General features: G+C 45.5%; 1 protein-coding gene across 5 annotated transcripts in view; it reads left to right on the top strand.

The window, feature by feature from the left end:
- The window catches only part of LOC125715369 (Snf2-related CREBBP activator protein), a 48398-nt gene that overhangs the window by 25022 nt on the left and 5356 nt on the right, over positions 1–18020 (top strand). For 4 of the 5 annotated variants that reach the window (XM_048986755.1, XM_048986754.1, XM_048986757.1 and 1 more), the window contains exons 13-33: positions 153–331; positions 424–601; positions 686–822; positions 1399–1568; positions 1817–2009; positions 5731–5867; positions 5989–6175; positions 6269–6438; positions 6976–7160; positions 7235–7480; positions 8044–8208; positions 9845–10153; positions 10471–10616; positions 11932–12242; positions 12355–12557; positions 13631–13800; positions 15610–15806; positions 15890–16004; positions 16092–16214; positions 17502–17690; positions 17830–17913. In XM_048986755.1, the coding sequence (XP_048842712.1) occupies positions 153–331; positions 424–601; positions 686–822; positions 1399–1568; positions 1817–2009; positions 5731–5867; positions 5989–6175; positions 6269–6438; positions 6976–7160; positions 7235–7480; positions 8044–8208; positions 9845–10153; positions 10471–10616; positions 11932–12242; positions 12355–12557; positions 13631–13800; positions 15610–15806; positions 15890–16004; positions 16092–16214; positions 17502–17690; positions 17830–17913 (3794 nt within the window). Of the gene's footprint in view, positions 1–152; positions 332–423; positions 602–685; positions 823–1398; positions 1569–1816; positions 2010–5730; positions 5868–5988; positions 6176–6268; positions 6439–6975; positions 7161–7234; positions 7481–8043; positions 8209–9844; positions 10154–10470; positions 10617–11931; positions 12243–12354; positions 12558–13630; positions 13801–15609; positions 15807–15889; positions 16005–16091; positions 16215–17501; positions 17691–17829; positions 17914–18020 lie in introns of those variants that run through there. The other variant, XR_007384021.1, reaches the window with a different exon arrangement.

Genomic DNA, 18020 nt, shown 5'->3' with positions numbered 1-18020 from the left:
TCAGGCTGCTCCTCACTGGGTCCTAAACCTGGGGCTTCTCACATCTGCTGACATTGCACGAAAATCACACCAGCTATCTGGCAATATGGATCACTGCAGTATCAGTCACCTTGTGTTTTACCCATATGACTTCTCCTTGCCATCCATTCTAGACTCTTCAGCTGCGGTGAACAGTGCCGATGAGGGGGGAGAAGGCATGGAGATCCTCTTAAAGGGGGGGGATCACAGCCCCCCCGGCCAGACCACCTCACGGCCGAAAAAGGAGATCAGCCACATTGCCGCCACCGCTGAGAGTCTGCAGCCTAAGGGCTACACGCTGGCCACCACCCAGGTAGGCCGACCGGACGGCCCCTCGTCTCCTGGTCACACACGTCACTCGTAGGTGGCGTGGATTTGAGTGACCTCCTTCCCCCTGGGTTACAGGTGAAGACGCCCATCCCCTTCCTGCTGCACGGGACACTGCGTGAGTACCAGCACATCGGCCTGGACTGGCTGGTCACCATGTATGAGAAGAAGCTCAATGGCATCCTGGCTGACGAGATGGGGCTGGGCAAGACCATCCAGACAATAGCGCTGCTGGCCCACCTGGCCTGCGAGAAAGGTAAGGTGCAGTGTAGGGAAGCGTGACCCCGCACCCACCCCAAGCCGGCGCCGTTACTCACCCTGCCCTCTGCGTACCTCACAGGGAACTGGGGCCCCCACCTAATCATCGTCCCCACGAGTGTCATGCTGAACTGGGAGATGGAGCTGAAGCGCTGGTGCCCCAGCTTTAAGATCCTCACGTACTACGGCAGCCAGAAGGAGCGCCGGCTGAAGAGACAGGTGTCGGGGTCAGGGGGGGGACCCTGAGTTTTGTTAAGTCTGTATGTGGAGTGTGTGCGTGTAAGATGGGGTTTATGTGTGGTTATTCAACCCTTTTTTGTAAATATCTCCATAATTTTGCTCTGTTGTTGAAAATGTGTTGTTCTGTCCCTAATTGTATGAGTCACATAGTTGTGTTTTAACTAAACGGCACACTACTTTATTCCGCGGGAGCCATGGGAATGGATTAACTTGACCTCTTGTTTGATTGGATGGCTGAAAAGCTGTTAGAAAAAGCATTTTTAATTAAGTTACTGTTTATGTACGTTCTTCCAAAATATTTGTAATTATTCTGTTGTACAAATGCAATGGCTGTTGGCATTATGTAAAGTAATTTTTTTTTTTGAATATCCAAAAGACCTTTAAAGTTTATTGTAGCATGACCTGCAAAATGGCTGCTATAATGAGTCATATTTTAATGACTGATGAGCTGTGTAAGTGTGTTTATGTAAATGTGGCTAGTTATGCATGTGAGAAATGAAAGAAGCCTCCTCCCCTGGCCAGAGGAGTTTACTTCTGTCTGAAAATTGCGTGCAGGGTTGGACCAAGCCCAATGCGTTCCATGTCTGCATCACCTCCTACAAGCTGGTGCTGCAGGACCACCAGGCGTTTCGCCGAAAGTCTTGGCGGTACCTCATCCTGGATGAGGCTCAGAACATCAAGAACTTCAAGTCGCAGCGCTGGCAGAGTCTGCTCAACTTCAACAGGTACGTAATGGCCTGCGCGGCCGCCTGCAGGGATGGGTGTGTGCGCGTGCGTGTGCAGGCACACTCCTTGAGGTAGTGTCTTGTAAATTGCCGCCACCACCACCACGCCTCCTCCCCATTCTATCAGGTAATGCTACCTCAGGAGCTTGTGGAGCTTATCCTGGCTGTAAATGTGGTTCCTCTGCTTGCTTAATGTGAGATGAGTGTAACGCCTGTCTGCGGCTCATCTGGTCTCGTCCCCCCTGCAGCCAGCGGCGCCTCCTGCTGACCGGCACGCCCCTGCAGAACAGCCTCATGGAGCTCTGGTCTCTCATGCACTTCCTGATGCCTCACGTCTTTCAGTCCCACCGCGAGTTCAAGGAGTGGTTCTCCAACCCGCTCACTGGCATGATAGAGGGCAGCCAGGAGTACAACGAGGGCCTCATCAAGCGGCTGCACAAAGTAGGTCTGGGAGGGCGTTGGTCAGAGGCTTAAAATGGGTAGCGGGCATCACCCTGAATAGGAGCGAGCAATATAGCCAAAATATGGTTGGGTAGAATCATGATCCACGATGGATTACTTTTGTTTTGTATTATTAGATGGAACATATGTAGTGCAAGCAGGCAGTCCCCAGATTACGAATGAGATCCATTTGCTAATTGTGTCATTCAGTCAAATTAGTGGGTAAGACAGAAAAATAATACAGTAGACAATGATTATACAATAACTACGTACTGTACTGCACCTCGAGCCAACGAAGAGCTGAAGCCGTGCAGTGTTTTCATGAGCATGATGCAGCAGTGTGTGCTTTCATATTGCAAACCATTGTATTTAACCCAAATTTTTAATATAACAGGCGTTATAGTAGCCCATTTGTATGTACAAGTGTAGCATTCTTAACCCAGGGACTGTCTGTATTGTAAATTTAACCATTTAGCTATTAAGCAGCAATCTTATCCTTGCAAGAAGCACTATGTAGCATCATAACGAGCTTATGGTATATGAAATATCATGTATATACAGTCGAACCTCATTACTACGTACAAGACGGGATGTCAAAAACGTTATAAGCATAGAACGTTGTAACCACTTAGTGCAAGATGGATGAAAGAACTCACGAAATATCCAGGTAAATGATAAAACTTTCATAGAACAGACCCTTAAATTGACTACAAAACAAACGAACACATTATTACTTGTTAAATAATTCGACAAAGCTCATTTGGATCCTTGAAATTTTCCTTAAATTACTCACGATTACTTAGTGCCGGCTGGCGATAAACGGCAACGAAAATACACAATGGCTGGTCAAAATGGATTTTTAAAATAAACATTTGCATCCAAATTGCCATTTGGCCTGAAAATATTAATGAAATATTGGTCAAATTAAACCATAAAATCCTTTACTTCCATTATTATTCTGAATTCACAATTACCAGCATGACCGGTATTTCACAAGGTTTAATAAACAAAGAATACGCACACAACACTTAACAAGCCATTACTACGCAGTCCAGTAACGGTCGGTCAAGGGAACTCATTTAACGCGGGAAGTTACAACGCAATAGACAAATGTGTATTGTCGGGCGAAGATCAGGCAGATACAGGTCGATGTAGCGATACAAGTTGTGGTGGGCGGGGAGAGCGCTGTATGTTGTAACGATGGTTAGTTTTCGTATTTTCTCTAGAAATTTGGATGTTGTATCGAAGTTTACGCTGTAAGGTTGTACGCTGTAAGCAATGGCTGCTATTGGAATAATACATAGGCTAAAAACGGGAATTAGAAATCTGTACGTTGAAAAGGTGAAAACGTTGTATCCGGGGTACGTAGTAACGAGGTTCAACTGTATATAATAGAAAATGACTATAGCAAAAGCGATTTTCAGTTTTTAATACTAAAGTTTTATACACAAATCAGCACCTATTACCTTGGCCAACAACTGTGCACTCGGTTTACAAAAAGTACAAACACATATGTAAAACTGGCTGAGTTGATACCTGTTATATGAACAGTATCTTTGTGAAGTTTGCAAATTACAGTAGATTTGCCCATGTCGAATTTTGCAAATCTAAACCACTTCCAAACAGTCGAAGCAGAGCCTTTTTATGGAACCTATTCATCATAAGCTATGCTGCTCATTTGACAGTGTTACCGAACCGTCTGTGGACCATGCGCTGTTTTCCACGTTTGCCATATACAAGCAGTCCGATGGCATATAAAATTTTCTTTTCCAATTTAGCTCACTGGTTAGAAAAGATCAATTGAGTTTTAGTTTTAGAGTATGGCCCCGTGAGGAGCAGCCCGACTGCTATGTGAGGAGCTCCATTAGGGGCGGCATGATGGTGCAGTCATCAGCACTGTTACCTCACACCTCTGGGACCCGGGTTCGAGTCTCCGCCTGGGTTACATGTGTGTGGAGTTTGCATGTTCTCCCCATGTCGTCGTGGGGTTACCTCAGGGTACTCCGGTTTCCCCCCACAGTCCAAAAACATGCTGAGGCTAATTGGAGTTGCTAAATTGCCCCTAGGTGTGCATGTATGAGTGACTGGTGTGTGAGTGTGCCCTGCGATGGGCTGGCCTCCCATCCTGGGTTGTTCCCTGCCTCATGCCCATTGCTTCCGGGATAGGCTCTGGACCCCCCGCGACCCAGAAGGATAAGTGGTTTGGAAAATGAATGGATGGATCTAGCCATTAAGTTGGTATCCATTGAGATGGATGGTTGACAGAGAAGTGAGACATACAGACAGGCTGCAGGCTGAAACCGAATCGGTCTATTTTTGTTGTATCACTGCTGCAGCCTCCAAATGCACAGGCAGCACCTGAAAGACCCTTGCTGGGTTGTTCTGTCATTAATATAATAGTGTTAAGTAGTGCACTTATGACTGGGCATTTATTAGAAGCTCAACTGAGCCACACTTAAGCCAATCGACTCTTTGATGGCAGGTATGTTTGTAATGTGCTATTTGCCTCACATGTATGTTGTTTTAGACAAAAGCATTTGTTAAAAGTAATTATTAGTACACCGTGTTCCAAATTATTATGCAAATGAGTTTTCTCTGATTTTCCTAAATAGTCGATGCAAATTAGTCAGCATAATTTCAGTCATCAACCATTAGAGTATAATTTGATTGTTACTGAACAAACCTCCCAATGATAAGTGTGTTTTTCAAAAATAAACTTAAGATGCACCTTTCCAAATTATAACGTACAACAGAGTTTCAAAACATTTTACAGGTTATAAAGAACTGAAAATGGTCATTTGTTGAATTTGCAGCATTATGAGGTCATATTTACTGAAATCAAGAGCCATTTCAATCAAAAACATCTTAACAGATCAAGTTACATTTTAACATAAAACCCCTTATTTGATAGCAGCTTTACAATTCTTGCATCCATTGAACTTGTGAATTTTTGTGGAGTTTCTGCTTGAATTTCTTTGCAGGATGTTAGAATAGCCTCCCTGAGCTGCTGTTTGGATGTGAACTGCCTCCCACCTCATAGATCTTTTGCTTGAGGATGCTCCAAAGGTTCTCAATAGGACTGAGGTCAGGGGAGGATGGGCCACATCATGAGTTTCTCTCCTTTTATGCCCATAGCAGCCAATGAGGCAGAGGTATTCCTTACAGCATGAGATGGTGTATTGTCATGCATGAAGGTGATTTTGTTATGGAAAGCAGAGTTCTTTTTGTACCATGGAAGAAAGTGGTCAGTCAGAAACTCCACATATTTTTCAGAGGGCATTTTCACACCATCAGGGACCCTAAAGGGGCCGACCAACTCTCTCCCCATGATTCCAGCCCAAAACATGACTCCGCCACCTCCTTGCTGACGTCGCAGCCTTGTTGGGAAATGGTCCACCAACCATCCACCACTCTATCCATCTGGACCATCCAGGGTTGCACGGCACCCATCAGTGAACAAGACTGTTTGAAAATGAGTCTTTGTGTAGTTCTTGGCCCACTGCAGCCATCCATGAGTTTAATTGAAAAACATAATATTTAATCTTTATGACACTTAAATACAATTTGCATAATAATTTGGAACGTGGTGTAATCTGGTGCTGTATCGTGATTCTTTAAGCCTGAAATGCTTATAGCGGATATTGTTGCAACCTGGGCATGATAAATTGTCATATTGCCCTCCAATCTCCCTGATTAAAGTGTCACTTGCACCCCCATCAAGGTTTTACGGCCATTTCTGCTGCGAAGGATCAAGGTGGACGTGGAGAAGCAGATGCCCAAGAAGTATGAGCACGTGGTCCGCTGTCGGCTGTCCAAGCGGCAGCGCTTTCTCTACGATGACTTCATGGCGCAGGCCTCGTGAGTGACCGGCAGGGGGGGCTTTACTTTCCAACCACAATGAAGGCCCAGCGACAGAGCAGGGTTCTTGCATCACTTCCTGCCGGGTACCTTGTTTTTAAGCATTTGCCATCTGTTGCAGGACTCGCGAGACGCTGGCCAGTGGCCATTTCATGTCCGTCATCAACATCTTGATGCAGCTGCGTAAAGTGTGTAACCACCCTGACCTGTTCGACCCGCGACCAATTCACTCTCCCTTCATCACTTCCCCCATCCTCTTCACCACTGCGTCCCTCGTACTGCGGGCTCTTGAAAGGTCCCCCTTTGAGGTGTGTGTGTGGCAAGTACTGTCGGCTAAGCGTGTTATTTATAATGAGCCATGTGCTTTCATAGCCGCACGATAACACCCCACTCTCTGCCAGGTCTATGACATCTCCATGTTCGACCTTGTGGGCCTGGAGGGCCACGTATCCCGGTATCAGGCCGACGTCTTCCTGCCCCGCAGGAGGGTGACAGCCCAGCTCGTCCAGGAGATCATGGACTCCCCCAATCCTCCGCCACGACCGAAGCCTGTGCGCATGAAGGTGAACAGGTATGTGCGCTCTGCCTGAAACCACACCGATGAGCATTAAAGCATCTTTACAGATGGCTGAACTGAAGTGCTGCAGCAGTTGGTGCTTTTGACAAAATGTGGCTGTAGATGTGCTTTTTGTTGATATGCAGTTGCAAGCTAAAACCTTGGGTTCCTTTAAGTCGGAGCTAGATAAGATTTTAACAGCTTTAAGCTATTAGTTGAGTTTTCCCCAGACGAGCTTGTTGGGCAGAATGGCCTCTCGTTTGTAAATTTCTTGTTTTTTTTTTTTTATGTTAACCAAATGATCTGTGGTACAGACTTTGTGTGATTGAGTTAGGCCTTCAGGACACTGCAGAATTATGTGACAATAAAACAAAGCATCAACTTGAAATCTGTGTAACGCTTCTGCGGTCCAAGCACTTTGCCTCCCCGATGACAGTGCCCCAGTGTCCTGGGACTCTGCAGTGAGGCCACTTCTTTCCCCTGCAAACGGCAACTAACGTGTGTCAGTCTGCACCTTGTGCCTGACCGGTGATGCCTCTCTGTCCCTGGCAGGATGTTCCAGCCTGTACCGCGTGCAGAGGGACGTACGGTGGTGCTTGTCAACAACCCCCGGCCACCCTGCCCCCTGCCTGCAGCTCCTGTGGCTCCACGGCCCCCTCTGGCTGTTGACCTGGGTCCTGTAGCCCCAGCCACTCCTCCTGCTCCACCACCAACTCCCATAAACGTTGCCTCACACGGTGGGTCTCCTAAGCAGTGCACACTGCACAGTGCGTCCGTGTGGTTACTGATCAGACTTTTTCTCCCCCTGCAGTGGCCGTGTGTTCTGTAGCCCCCACCAACCTCCAGAAAGCCTCGGTGTCTCCCTGTGGCCCTGCTTCCATGAGTCTTTGCGGCGGGGCTGGAGCAGCTGTGCGTCCAGGGGCCCCTGTGCCTGTTCTGACCGTGAGGCCCCCTGTAGCCAGCAACACCCCCTCTCTGCCAGGGTTAGCACCGAGCCCAAGCAGCGCAGTCACCCAGAGGGTCCTGCTCAGCCCGGACATGCAGGCCCGCCTGCCATGTGAGTCCATTTGTCCACCGCAGGGCAAATCTGTAGCAATCTGCAGGTTTAGTGTCTTGGTCGTATTTATTTTAAAACCACAAAGAATTTTGATATCCCTCTGGTTTGTCCTGATTTTTTTATTCTGGCTTTTGTTTCTCTGTATAATGTGGAATTTAAACCAGTGCGGGGTTTTGATGTTACTGACATTTAATTTGTGGTCATATTTTGACCATGATAGCAGCTAATGGAAAATCAAGGGTACTGAGTAGGCGTTGGGTGTGATTGCTTAGTCTGGGTCACTGCCCGTTAGACCCATTGCGCCCAGTCATTATCAGCTGATGATCGACTGCGTGACACCCAGACACCCACTAGGTTGAATGAAAATGAAACGAATCAGAACCGTAGCTGTAAACACACAGTCCATGTAGAAAGGACGTGTCCTTGAACTTTGCACTAATCTGAATATTCTTACATCACTCCGTAAGGATTATTGACTAAAGGCTGGGGAGGTTTTATAGCAGCATCACATGACGGGAGGGGTGTGGTCACTGTGCTGCCCTGACGTGCTGCTTCTCTTCCAGCTGGCGAGGTGGTAAGCATCGCCCAGCTGGCTTCACTGGCTGGCCGGCCCCTGTCCTCCTCCCAGGGCAGCAAGCCCGTCACCTTCCAACTGCAGGGAAACAAGCTGACACTGTCCGGAGCCCAGCTGCACCAGGTCACCATGGCCCAGCCGCGCTCCATCCAAGGTCCGCACTCAATCCTCTGACAGCCTTTGGTGGAGTAATGGGTGTTATGTAGTACATTTAGCGTCCAGTGGGGGGCAGCTGCATCTGAGTAGACGGGCAGCTTGTCACCACCACTCTGACAATATTAGTTCTCGTCCCAGTACAGTTTCTGGACCTTTTGGGGAAGGGGTGCAGTGTTTCTCCAAAAAAGGCCGAACCTTCGGCTTGGCACATGTAGCCAAGCCATGGTTATGATTCTTAGGGTTAGTCATTTTAGTCATTGTGATCTCTGCTTTAAAATATTTTTTAGACCAGCTGACATAACCACAAAAACGTGTATATATGCATTTTCTGTGTCACCCGCATGAGAGCTGCAGCCAGTTAGTGGCTCATAATGCAGCCAAAAACGGAGAAATGGAAACACAGAAAAATTGCATCTGCAGCCGCATTTTAATAGCTGCTTAACTTCAACTTGGATGGACGCAAAACTGTAACAAGGGTCCTGGGAAGATTTATAGTGAAGGGTATGCAGCCGTGCTCTGACTGACTGTGCTGATGTACATCTGACCTTTGCATCTAATAGCTTACATTTTTTTTCCCTTCTTGTTGGCATTAATATCATATTACAACTGCTAAGACAAGAGTTTACATAATTTGTTGCACCGTGCCATTATCTGTTGCCCTTTTTTAATTTGAAATTTTAACTTGTTCAATGTGTTACCGGAAAGAAAATAAAATTAGAAAATGTAATTGAAATAGGCTTTATTTTTTTATACGTTAAATATGTACCGCACCAAATGTCTCTTAGGGAGTTTTTGCACCTTTAGTTCTGTTCCTCTGGTCCGAATCAGTTGAGTTTGTGGAGATGTAGCATTTCCCCCTCAGTTCGGTTTGCTTTCACAAAGAGAAAAATCCTAGCGAAGCAACAATGCATCACTACAAATCACATGAGAACATTTATTCTGCTCATTGATCAGATGTGTCTGTGGCGGGAGCAAGAAAGTTAATAGGAAGGAGGTCCTGTGTCCTGATCTATGCAGGAAATACAGGAAGGAGGTCCTGTGTCCTGGTCTATGCAGGAAATACAGGAAGGGGGTCCTGTGGTCCTGGGCTATGCAGTTGAACATCTCTCACCATCACGTATTGCTGCCTCACTTCTTTAACTTTCAGTCAGTTGGTCAAAACCTCTCTTCCTGCCATTAACTGAACACTTTGAAAACCTAAATGCTTTGAAAAGGTTTTTTTGAGTTGTTTTAGGAGCTGGCAGATGTAGTCATTTGCTCTGGTTACAAGAAGGCAACATACCTCGCTGCTACACCAAGTGAGACCTCGGTTAATTTCTCCTTCCACACCATATCTGTATGAATTATACCGGAGAAACATAAGCAGAAAGTTAAGTCTCTGGCTGCAGAGTCTAAATGAGACTCCCCTCATCCCCAACGGACTGTTTACAGAAGTATTTCCCAACATGTTTTTGCTCCTTTCCGGGAAGCTTGGAGTGAGTGAAGATGTGGACTGTCTTTGGCTCCTGGTGGACCTTCCAAAACACTGCTTTGCAGGACTTTGTGTTTTTACTCTCTTGCTGCTGGCTGTCGATCTCAGCCGTTTCCCCCCATGCCCCCCAGGGTTAACCTGCCGCCTTCCCCTGTTCCCCCAGTGCCCTCCTCCATGGTCACCAGCTCCGGTATCGTCAAGATTGTCATGCGCCCGTCCACTGGGAAGGAGCTGGCAGCACCCACACCACCAGCAACCCCCTGCACCTTCCCTTCTGCGTCCCCTGTTCTGCCTCTCACTGGCCCCAGCACCCCTATGAGACCCCCTGCTCTCCCGCAGTCCACTCATCGCCTTTCCACACCCCTCTCCTCCCCATCTGCCCCCTGTGGTCTTGTCTCAGCGCCACTTAATTCCCAGATTCCTCGGCCCATTTTGAAGGTGCTGCCCGGCCCATCTGCCACTGCCGAGCCAGGTGAGTCTGCAGTGGACAGTCCTGGGCATATGGGGGTGCTCGCTTCCCTCTTGTATTCAGGGGAAAGGGGCATTATGTGTATAACCTGTGTGACATGCCGGGATTGTAATTTTATGGCAAGCCATCTCAGTAAAGCTTTGTTTACTTTAAAACATTTAACCATAATTTAATCTCGTGTATCATTCTAGTCCCTTAGCTTGAATTTAGGCCTTGATAAAGCCCATAATTAATGGAATGGAAATGGCCTCCTTCAACGGGTTTGAAATCAAGTATGTTGATAATCAAGCCCTACGCATACCCTTCTTTTTACCTTCCAGGCCGGCCAGCCGCTCCGCCTGGGCGCGAGGACACCAGCGATGCTATGCTTCGTGTGCCCGCACTTCCCAGCTCTGCCACCGGAGGGCAGAGTGCACCCAGGCCACGGACCCAGCCCCCCCCACCACCACGCTCCCCGTTCTACATGGTGTGTGGTGAAATGTGACGCCGCTGTTTTCTGTATAGTGTGCAAGATTCCCCTCACTGGCCTTCGTGCCTGAGAGTGGGGGGGGGAGCGCCTTTGCTCAGCTTCCAGATCGCTTGGCATAGGGCTGCATTAGCTGGACTCTACCTGGGTATAAAAGGAAAAACCCAACCTTAAATCATAAAAATGGTAAATGCAGCTGTGCTTCAGGTCACCCATTTGGTTGACGCTTATTTACATAATGGAGTAAATGTTACTGTGTACAGAAACAAAGCAATCAGCCTTAATTCGCATTAACATGTGGTAGGCAGAAAACAACGTGGTGCTGCTGATTACAGTAGAACAGATTTTTTCTGTACATAGTTTACTATGTGTAAGTACACGCAAATCACAGACTTGCACAAAGCTATATAAGGTCTCTGCTTCTCTGAAGCAAATAATTCAAACAAGGAAATATTTCTGTGGCTAGTGGAATGGAGTGATGTGTATTGTGTGGAGTAACTGAAATATTAATGTCCATCTTAATTCATAGCTAAGGTGTTTGTATATCTTGTCCAAGATTTTTTCTGTCCTGGGCCTCTCCCTGCCCTGCCATGACTTAAATGTCAGCGTATAATGAGCGTCTGGTGGGGAAATATTAGGGTTCTTTGCAGTTTGGAGATGCAGTACACAAGGATGCCTTGTTCTTCAGGAAATGGTAAATGCCAGGTGTGGGGGCTCATAAATGAGTAGGTGATAAATGGCAGGTAAATTGGTAAATTGCATTCTGGGTAAAGACTGACAATTTTAAGTAAAAGATCCCTAAATGCAGCACTGACATGACTCCTGATGGCATTGCATTAGGAAGGCATGTCAATAATCTCATTTCTGGTTTTTGATGCTTTTACTTCTGCATTCTTAGCTGGCTGCTTGTGGTCTGGCCTAATGATGTAGTCAATGCAACATCCAGATAACTGACATTTAAAGTTTTTGTAAATTAGCAGAAATACTGATTGATGCTGTTTGACAAGCTCTCCACCGTGTCTAGTACTGGGCGTCTTGTCAAAGCTTTAGTCATTCGGCTCCTATAGTAAGCTGCTGTTCATAATCAGATGGTGTCACCATGCTGAGATGAACCTAGGCCTCTCAAATCTCACATCACATATGTCAGTAATGCTTGCAATAAAAATGTCATTTTGTTTCCTTTTGTAGACATTAAGGAGATCTCCCATCACTAAATTAGCTAATTTCCATAAAGGTAGATTTAAGCCATGTTTCCGTGTCCTCGCTCCTGCCGACCATGCCTCACTCATGCCACACGACCCCCATGTCTCTGCAGTCATGGCTGGATGACCAGCGCCGCTCTCAGCGTGAAGAACGTCTCACCAGGATCCTGCGTGTCAATGAGCTGCACTGTGGTAGCAAACCCATCTATGGCACAGAGGTGCTCGACTTCCTTACCTTCCTGCCCCAGCGCCTCTCCACACCAACCCCAGTCTTTCCTGGGGACTGGCACCGAGCGAGTCACGCCCACTGTCTGTCTGCACAGCTAAAGGGCCCCAAGGCCTTCTGGGTGCAGAGTAAAGCTCTGCAGGAGGCCATGCACACAACGGAGGAGAGGCTTCTGCTTCTGGCTGACATCATTGACAGGTACTGTGTCGTGTTTGAGTCTCTCCGTCCATCCTGCCATGCCTGTACATAATGAGGAACAAACACCTTTAGCTTTCCTGTATTCATGTTTGTGACATGGCGCTCCTCTCAGGTATATTTTCGTCATTCCGTCGGTGGAGGCTCCACCCATCACCATGCACTGCTGCCACCCGCCACCGTCGCTGAGCCATCAGCAGACCGTTTTTAGGTCCGTGCTGCGCTCTGAGATTGCGCCGCTCTCCCGCTGCCTGCACCGCATCCAGTGCAACATGAGGACCCATTTCCCAGACCTGAGGCTCATTCAGTACGATTGTGGTGAGTGCCGGTCTCCTCGTGGCGCCATCCAGTGCGGCTGTGCTGAGTGCCGGTCTCCCTGTGGCCCTTAGGGGTTATGCCTTTATCTCTGTTTTAGATGGGGCTATTTTGACTTGTGAAACTGAAGTATGGCTTTTTCTTCGAATAGTGCTTCATACTCCCAACAAACACGGACAAAATGCTCATTAAGAAAGGAATATACATACTTGAAATGTATTTAAGCAGGTTCTTCAGATACTGCCATTAAGACATTCTTCTCCCTAAGCTGAATGTAATCATTTCAGATGATTTTTTTGTATCTCTAGGAATTGTAATTAAGGGCCTTCTACGGGGTTGAGTGGACTAAACAATGCCTTAAAAATACACCAACAATATGATGAAGCCCCCAGAACCTCACTGTCTGAAAACAACCTGCTTTACCTGGGTGTCTTGCCCATTTTCTTTTGTAACAATGGCCCCGACATGATATCATTTGTTGAATTTCAGAAATGATCCTCTCCATTTGGTAAAATGTGTGGACTGGGTTGAGAGCTGAACCCTTAGTTGAATATAGAGAAATTATAAATAATTCTAAGTGCATCTGACATCCAAACACTGCATTGCTACTCATTTTGGATTGGGTTTACAAGTATTTATTTAGCAAAAGTGTTTTTGTAATGTGCAAGTGAGGCAGTACATAAAAGCATACATTTGTCAAGGAGTCAGATGCTGCTAGACTGAGCTTCCAGCTCGGAGGAGTTAATTTCTGTTGATGGCCAGTATTGAATACCTGCTATATTCTGTTGTATGCTGCCAGTTCACATAGACAAGGTAGCCTGATACATACAACCCAGATACTAACAGTTTGAGTTACCTCTGGAGTTAACAATGATTTTCTAGCTTCTGTAAGCACAGTCCTTACCGTATGTCTATGTGTGGTTGGCAGTTCCACTGGTGCATGGGATATGAGTGGATTACCGGGCCTTAGCTGGTACTCCTAGTTGAGATCCCTGTATCTTCAATCCCATGATTCTGCTGTCAGGAGCAAACGACCAGTCAGATCAGACCTGATCCTTGTGTGTCTTCTCCTGCAGGGAAACTGCAGACGCTTCACTCCCTGCTGCGGAGGCTGAAGACGGAGGGTCACCGTGTGCTCATTTTCACCCAGATGACTCGAATGTTGGACATATTAGAGCAGTTTCTAAACTACCATGGACACATCTACCTGAGGCTTGATGGAAGCACCAGAGTTGAGCAGAGACAGGTGAGGGATCATGCAGATCGAATCCTTTGAATCTGCTTTGGTACAGATGGGTTTTTTTTTTATGTTTGTCAAAATACTCATTAATTAGGTCAGAAGGAGATTGGTACAAGTCTATGTTCTGTGTTGCATTGGTGACCATGTGGTACCCAGACAGAGGTGTTATCAAGCACGAAATATCCTGACATGCTACGTGGTTTCTTTTTCTGTTTGGGTGGGGTTTGGAGCCCCTCACAAAGCACAAGCAGTCCCAGGCTAAAGGCCGGTTCAGGCTTCTCTGCATGCATACATGTGCTTACACATGAGTGGCACAGATGCATTTAATCTGCAGTATAAGAATTTAGTTTCTACATTGGTCTTCACCCATTGCACATGGGTCGGTCCGTGCCAAATTACATTTACAGTATTGGGCAGACGCCCTTAGCCAGAGCGACTTACATATGTGCTTTAAGATTCTACGATGAATTTTCCCGATACTAGCTCAATAAGGACCCAAGCTATGAATACCGTCTTTTCGAACACTGTTGAGAAAGTGCAACAAATTTTTTTTTCTTTTTTTTTTTTTTTTTCAACCAATCAACCAATGTCCAGAAAAATTCAATGGGCATCATTCCTGATTTTGATGAAAACTCTGTATTTTCTTGGTAGTTTTTATGAAAAATTCTGATGTAGTCCAAAGTTATGGTCCTTTAAAATTTGCACTCGTGAATCGCGCTTACAATTTGTAAGGGTTTTCAGGAGACCATATCTTCATTTCTAAGCATGCTAGAGAGCTGAAAATTGCTCTCCTTGCCTACTTTTCCTTGCTCTTTCAGAATCTGGCATTAAATTAAGGGGAAGCATTTCAAAGTTACAGACCTGCAAAAATCAGTTTTTGGTTCAACCCCAGACACTTTTTTTCGGATTCTAGATATTCGGATATTCTTCTATATTTTTGTTATTTTGTTATTTGAGGAAGATACTGTAAGAAGATGCAAATTCATTCTAAATAACCATTTATTCTTTGATATATTGCTATCTGAAAATTGTCCCAGGTGAGAAACCCCCCACAGGACCCCCTACTTCGGGGGCGTGGTTGACTGTGTAGATAGTTAGTGATGGGAATGAAATGTATACAGTTGAAAGAAGCATATCTGAACTGTAAATGCTGAAAATATAACTATCTCAACTCCTTTAATATAAACTACCAGGGTCAAATATGACATTTTCAAGTCTTTCCGTTCAGCTGCCAAGAGGTCATTTTTGAGAGTACACCTCTTGCAATGTGAATCTAATGAGAAGGAGCACTTCATAGATACTTAAATCAGATCTTAAATTTGAAAAACCTACTAGTAGCATCATTGAATTAATGAGAAGCCATGTTCACAGTTCTTCAATATTCTTTGGTCAATCCATCCGGCAAGAACTCTGTGCTTAAGTGAAATCCAGGTCCTTTTAATTGAATTGGTTGTCTGCAAACCCTGTAATAGCTCATAATGTCCACCCTGACCTGGATTATGTGGTCAGCCAACTGCGGAAGTATGAACAATTCCATGTCTGATACACGTCTGGATGCACGAAGACAGTCTGTGTGCGAAGTATGAATTTTCCTTAAGGGCAGTGCAGCAAGGATCTGCTGATCAGTCTGTGGTAGGAAGCCCAGAAGGGATGTGTTAAAACAGTATCATTTAATTAAGATTGTATAAGACTGTCAGAATTTAGCTAATGTTGATGTTCTGTGTTTCTTTTGTTTATGCTGTTAGTCCTTCTCTGGCTGAGGAAACCAAAGGGGCTGAAAGGATGTGCTTTGAAAATGTGCTTCCCTCCTTGCAGGCTCTGATGGAGCGTTTCAATGCAGACCGGCGGATATTTTGTTTCATCCTGTCGACGCGCAGTGGCGGTGTAGGTGTCAATCTCACGGGGGCTGACACGGTGGTGTTTTACGACAGTGACTGGAACCCCACCATGGACGCCCAGGCTCAGGACCGATGCCACCGCATTGGGCAGACACGAGACGTGCACATCTACAGGTAACCGTGCTCTATGGATGGCTGTACCTTGCCATGAGGTATCTGTGCTGTGCGGATGAGGTCATTCATCGTGTCTTCCTCAGGCTTATCAGTGAGCGTACGGTGGAGGAGAACATCCTCAAGAAGGCGAACCAGAAGAGGATGCTGGGAGACATGGCTATCGAGGGCGGCAACTTCACCACGGCTTTTTTCAAACAGGTTTGTCCCTTTGAGAGCGAGTGTAAGAGCATTGCTGTGCGTGATATGGTGCGCTTCAGATGACTGCTAACTCTGCTTCTTTTTCAGCAAACAATCCGGGAGCTGTTCTACGTTTCTGAGGGAGAGAAGAAAGAGGCTGAGCCCAGCCTACCCTCACAGCCGGAGGAGGATGAGGCTGTCAGCAAGCAGCATGCCACCATCTTGGAGCAGGTAATGTGTGATGGTCTTCTTCAGCCTGGGCCATGGTTGCTCTGGAATATATTTGTTTGAAACGAACCTCATGAGTTTCACTGTAGCTATCGACCATTACAATTAGTAGTGCTATGTGTATCATTTCCCCGATGCAGACTTCAGATAGCTTGATGAGATGCAACGGGCATATTTTTATTACTATTTCCACATCTGCTTTCTACCATGTAATGTTTGACTGGCACTTGGTCAATGACATCATCTCTTTGCGCTTTTGAACCAATGCATACCACCTATTCTTTTTGTACCTTGCACGTCTTTACATGCACTACATTACACTTCACAGCAAATTTTATGATTTGTAAAGGCCAAAATGTACAGTGATTTCTTGTCATAATGCATAACGGCGAATGCGTACTTGCATACCAGTCATGCACATCCCGGTATATAAATATAGCTGAAACAAACTCACAATATGCCAAACTTCATATTTCAGTTTAGAGTCAACCAAAGCTATACGTATACCAAAATACCATGTAGCTGGATAGCAGCAATTTCAGCTGATGGAAATATAAACTAGCATTTCAGATGTGGGATATTTAGGTAAGTGTTGATCCAAAAACTGGAAATAGATGACCAGAGCGAACACTTTAAAAAAATAATACATTTTCATTGCTTGTCATTTTAAAGTCAACAGAATCATAAACATCAGGGGTCTGCATCATGTTTCACAAAGCCAGATTTCTTGGTTAGCCTGATTAACTTATCACATGTAAAGTACTCCAGTTTAAATGGATTTTATCTTCGTTCACTTGTATTTACCCCAGACCACCTTTATTCCAATAAGTTATCCAACTTAGCTTGCTGTAAATGTAGACAATATTAGTTGCAGTGCAGACGCGGTAAAATTGGGCAGGTAGTCTCTTTTCCTGATCTATACCATCTGGAGGCATTTAACTTCTTGTTTGTTTTTGTATGTCATATCAGGCCTCTACAATTTGTGTTTACAAACTTAATAGGCCAATGCAATTTTATTTATATGTTTCACTATTCAATATACAGTTCTTCATATGGTATATATGTAATTAAACTATGATTATGCTAACTTCAGGCTGATAGTTTTATAAAATGAACAGAAAGACAAATTCGTAATCAAAATTATTTGTATGACAATAGGCAACTAAAGTTTCATGATCGTGACAGTCTTACTTCAAGCGAATATTTGTCATTTTAACAACCATGATACATCAAACGACTTGGTTATTTCCAGAGTATATAAAATGAATAACAAATACTCTTTTTCTTAAGGCCCTGTGTCGTGCTGAGGATGAGGAAGACATTGTTGCTGCCTCGCAAGCAAAAGCAGAGCAAGTGGCTGAACTAGCTGAATTCAATGAGAGCATTCCGTTAGAGGAGAGTAATGAGGGAATGGGGCGTGACCAGGAAGAGGAGGAGCTCTCCAAGGCCGAGCAGGAAATCGCTGCCCTTGTGGAACAGGTGACTACCTCTGTACCAGGACAAACATGCTGTCATTTCAGTGTTTGACAAGCAAGTCCATTATGCTGGCTTTTCACTCTGAAATGTAAGCCAGGGGGGTTGAAATACTTTTAACTCGCCTTTCTCTTTAATTTTCCAGCTCACTCCAATTGAACGGTATGCAATGAATTTTTTGGAGGCCTCTCTGGAAGATGTTTGCAAAGAGGAGTTGAAGCAAGCAGAGGTGAAACAATTTTGTCTAAGTAATTGTAACTATAATGTAGGATCAGACAGATTAAGAACGGCGGGTGGAATGGGTTCTGTTAAGACATCAGTCATATTTGGTTAATT

The sequence above is a fragment of the Brienomyrus brachyistius genome, chromosome 20 (genome assembly GCF_023856365.1).
Source record: "Brienomyrus brachyistius isolate T26 chromosome 20, BBRACH_0.4, whole genome shotgun sequence".
NCBI classification, from domain to species: Eukaryota; Metazoa; Chordata; class Actinopteri; order Osteoglossiformes; family Mormyridae; genus Brienomyrus; species Brienomyrus brachyistius.
This window is presented reverse-complemented; position numbering and strand designations above follow the sequence as displayed.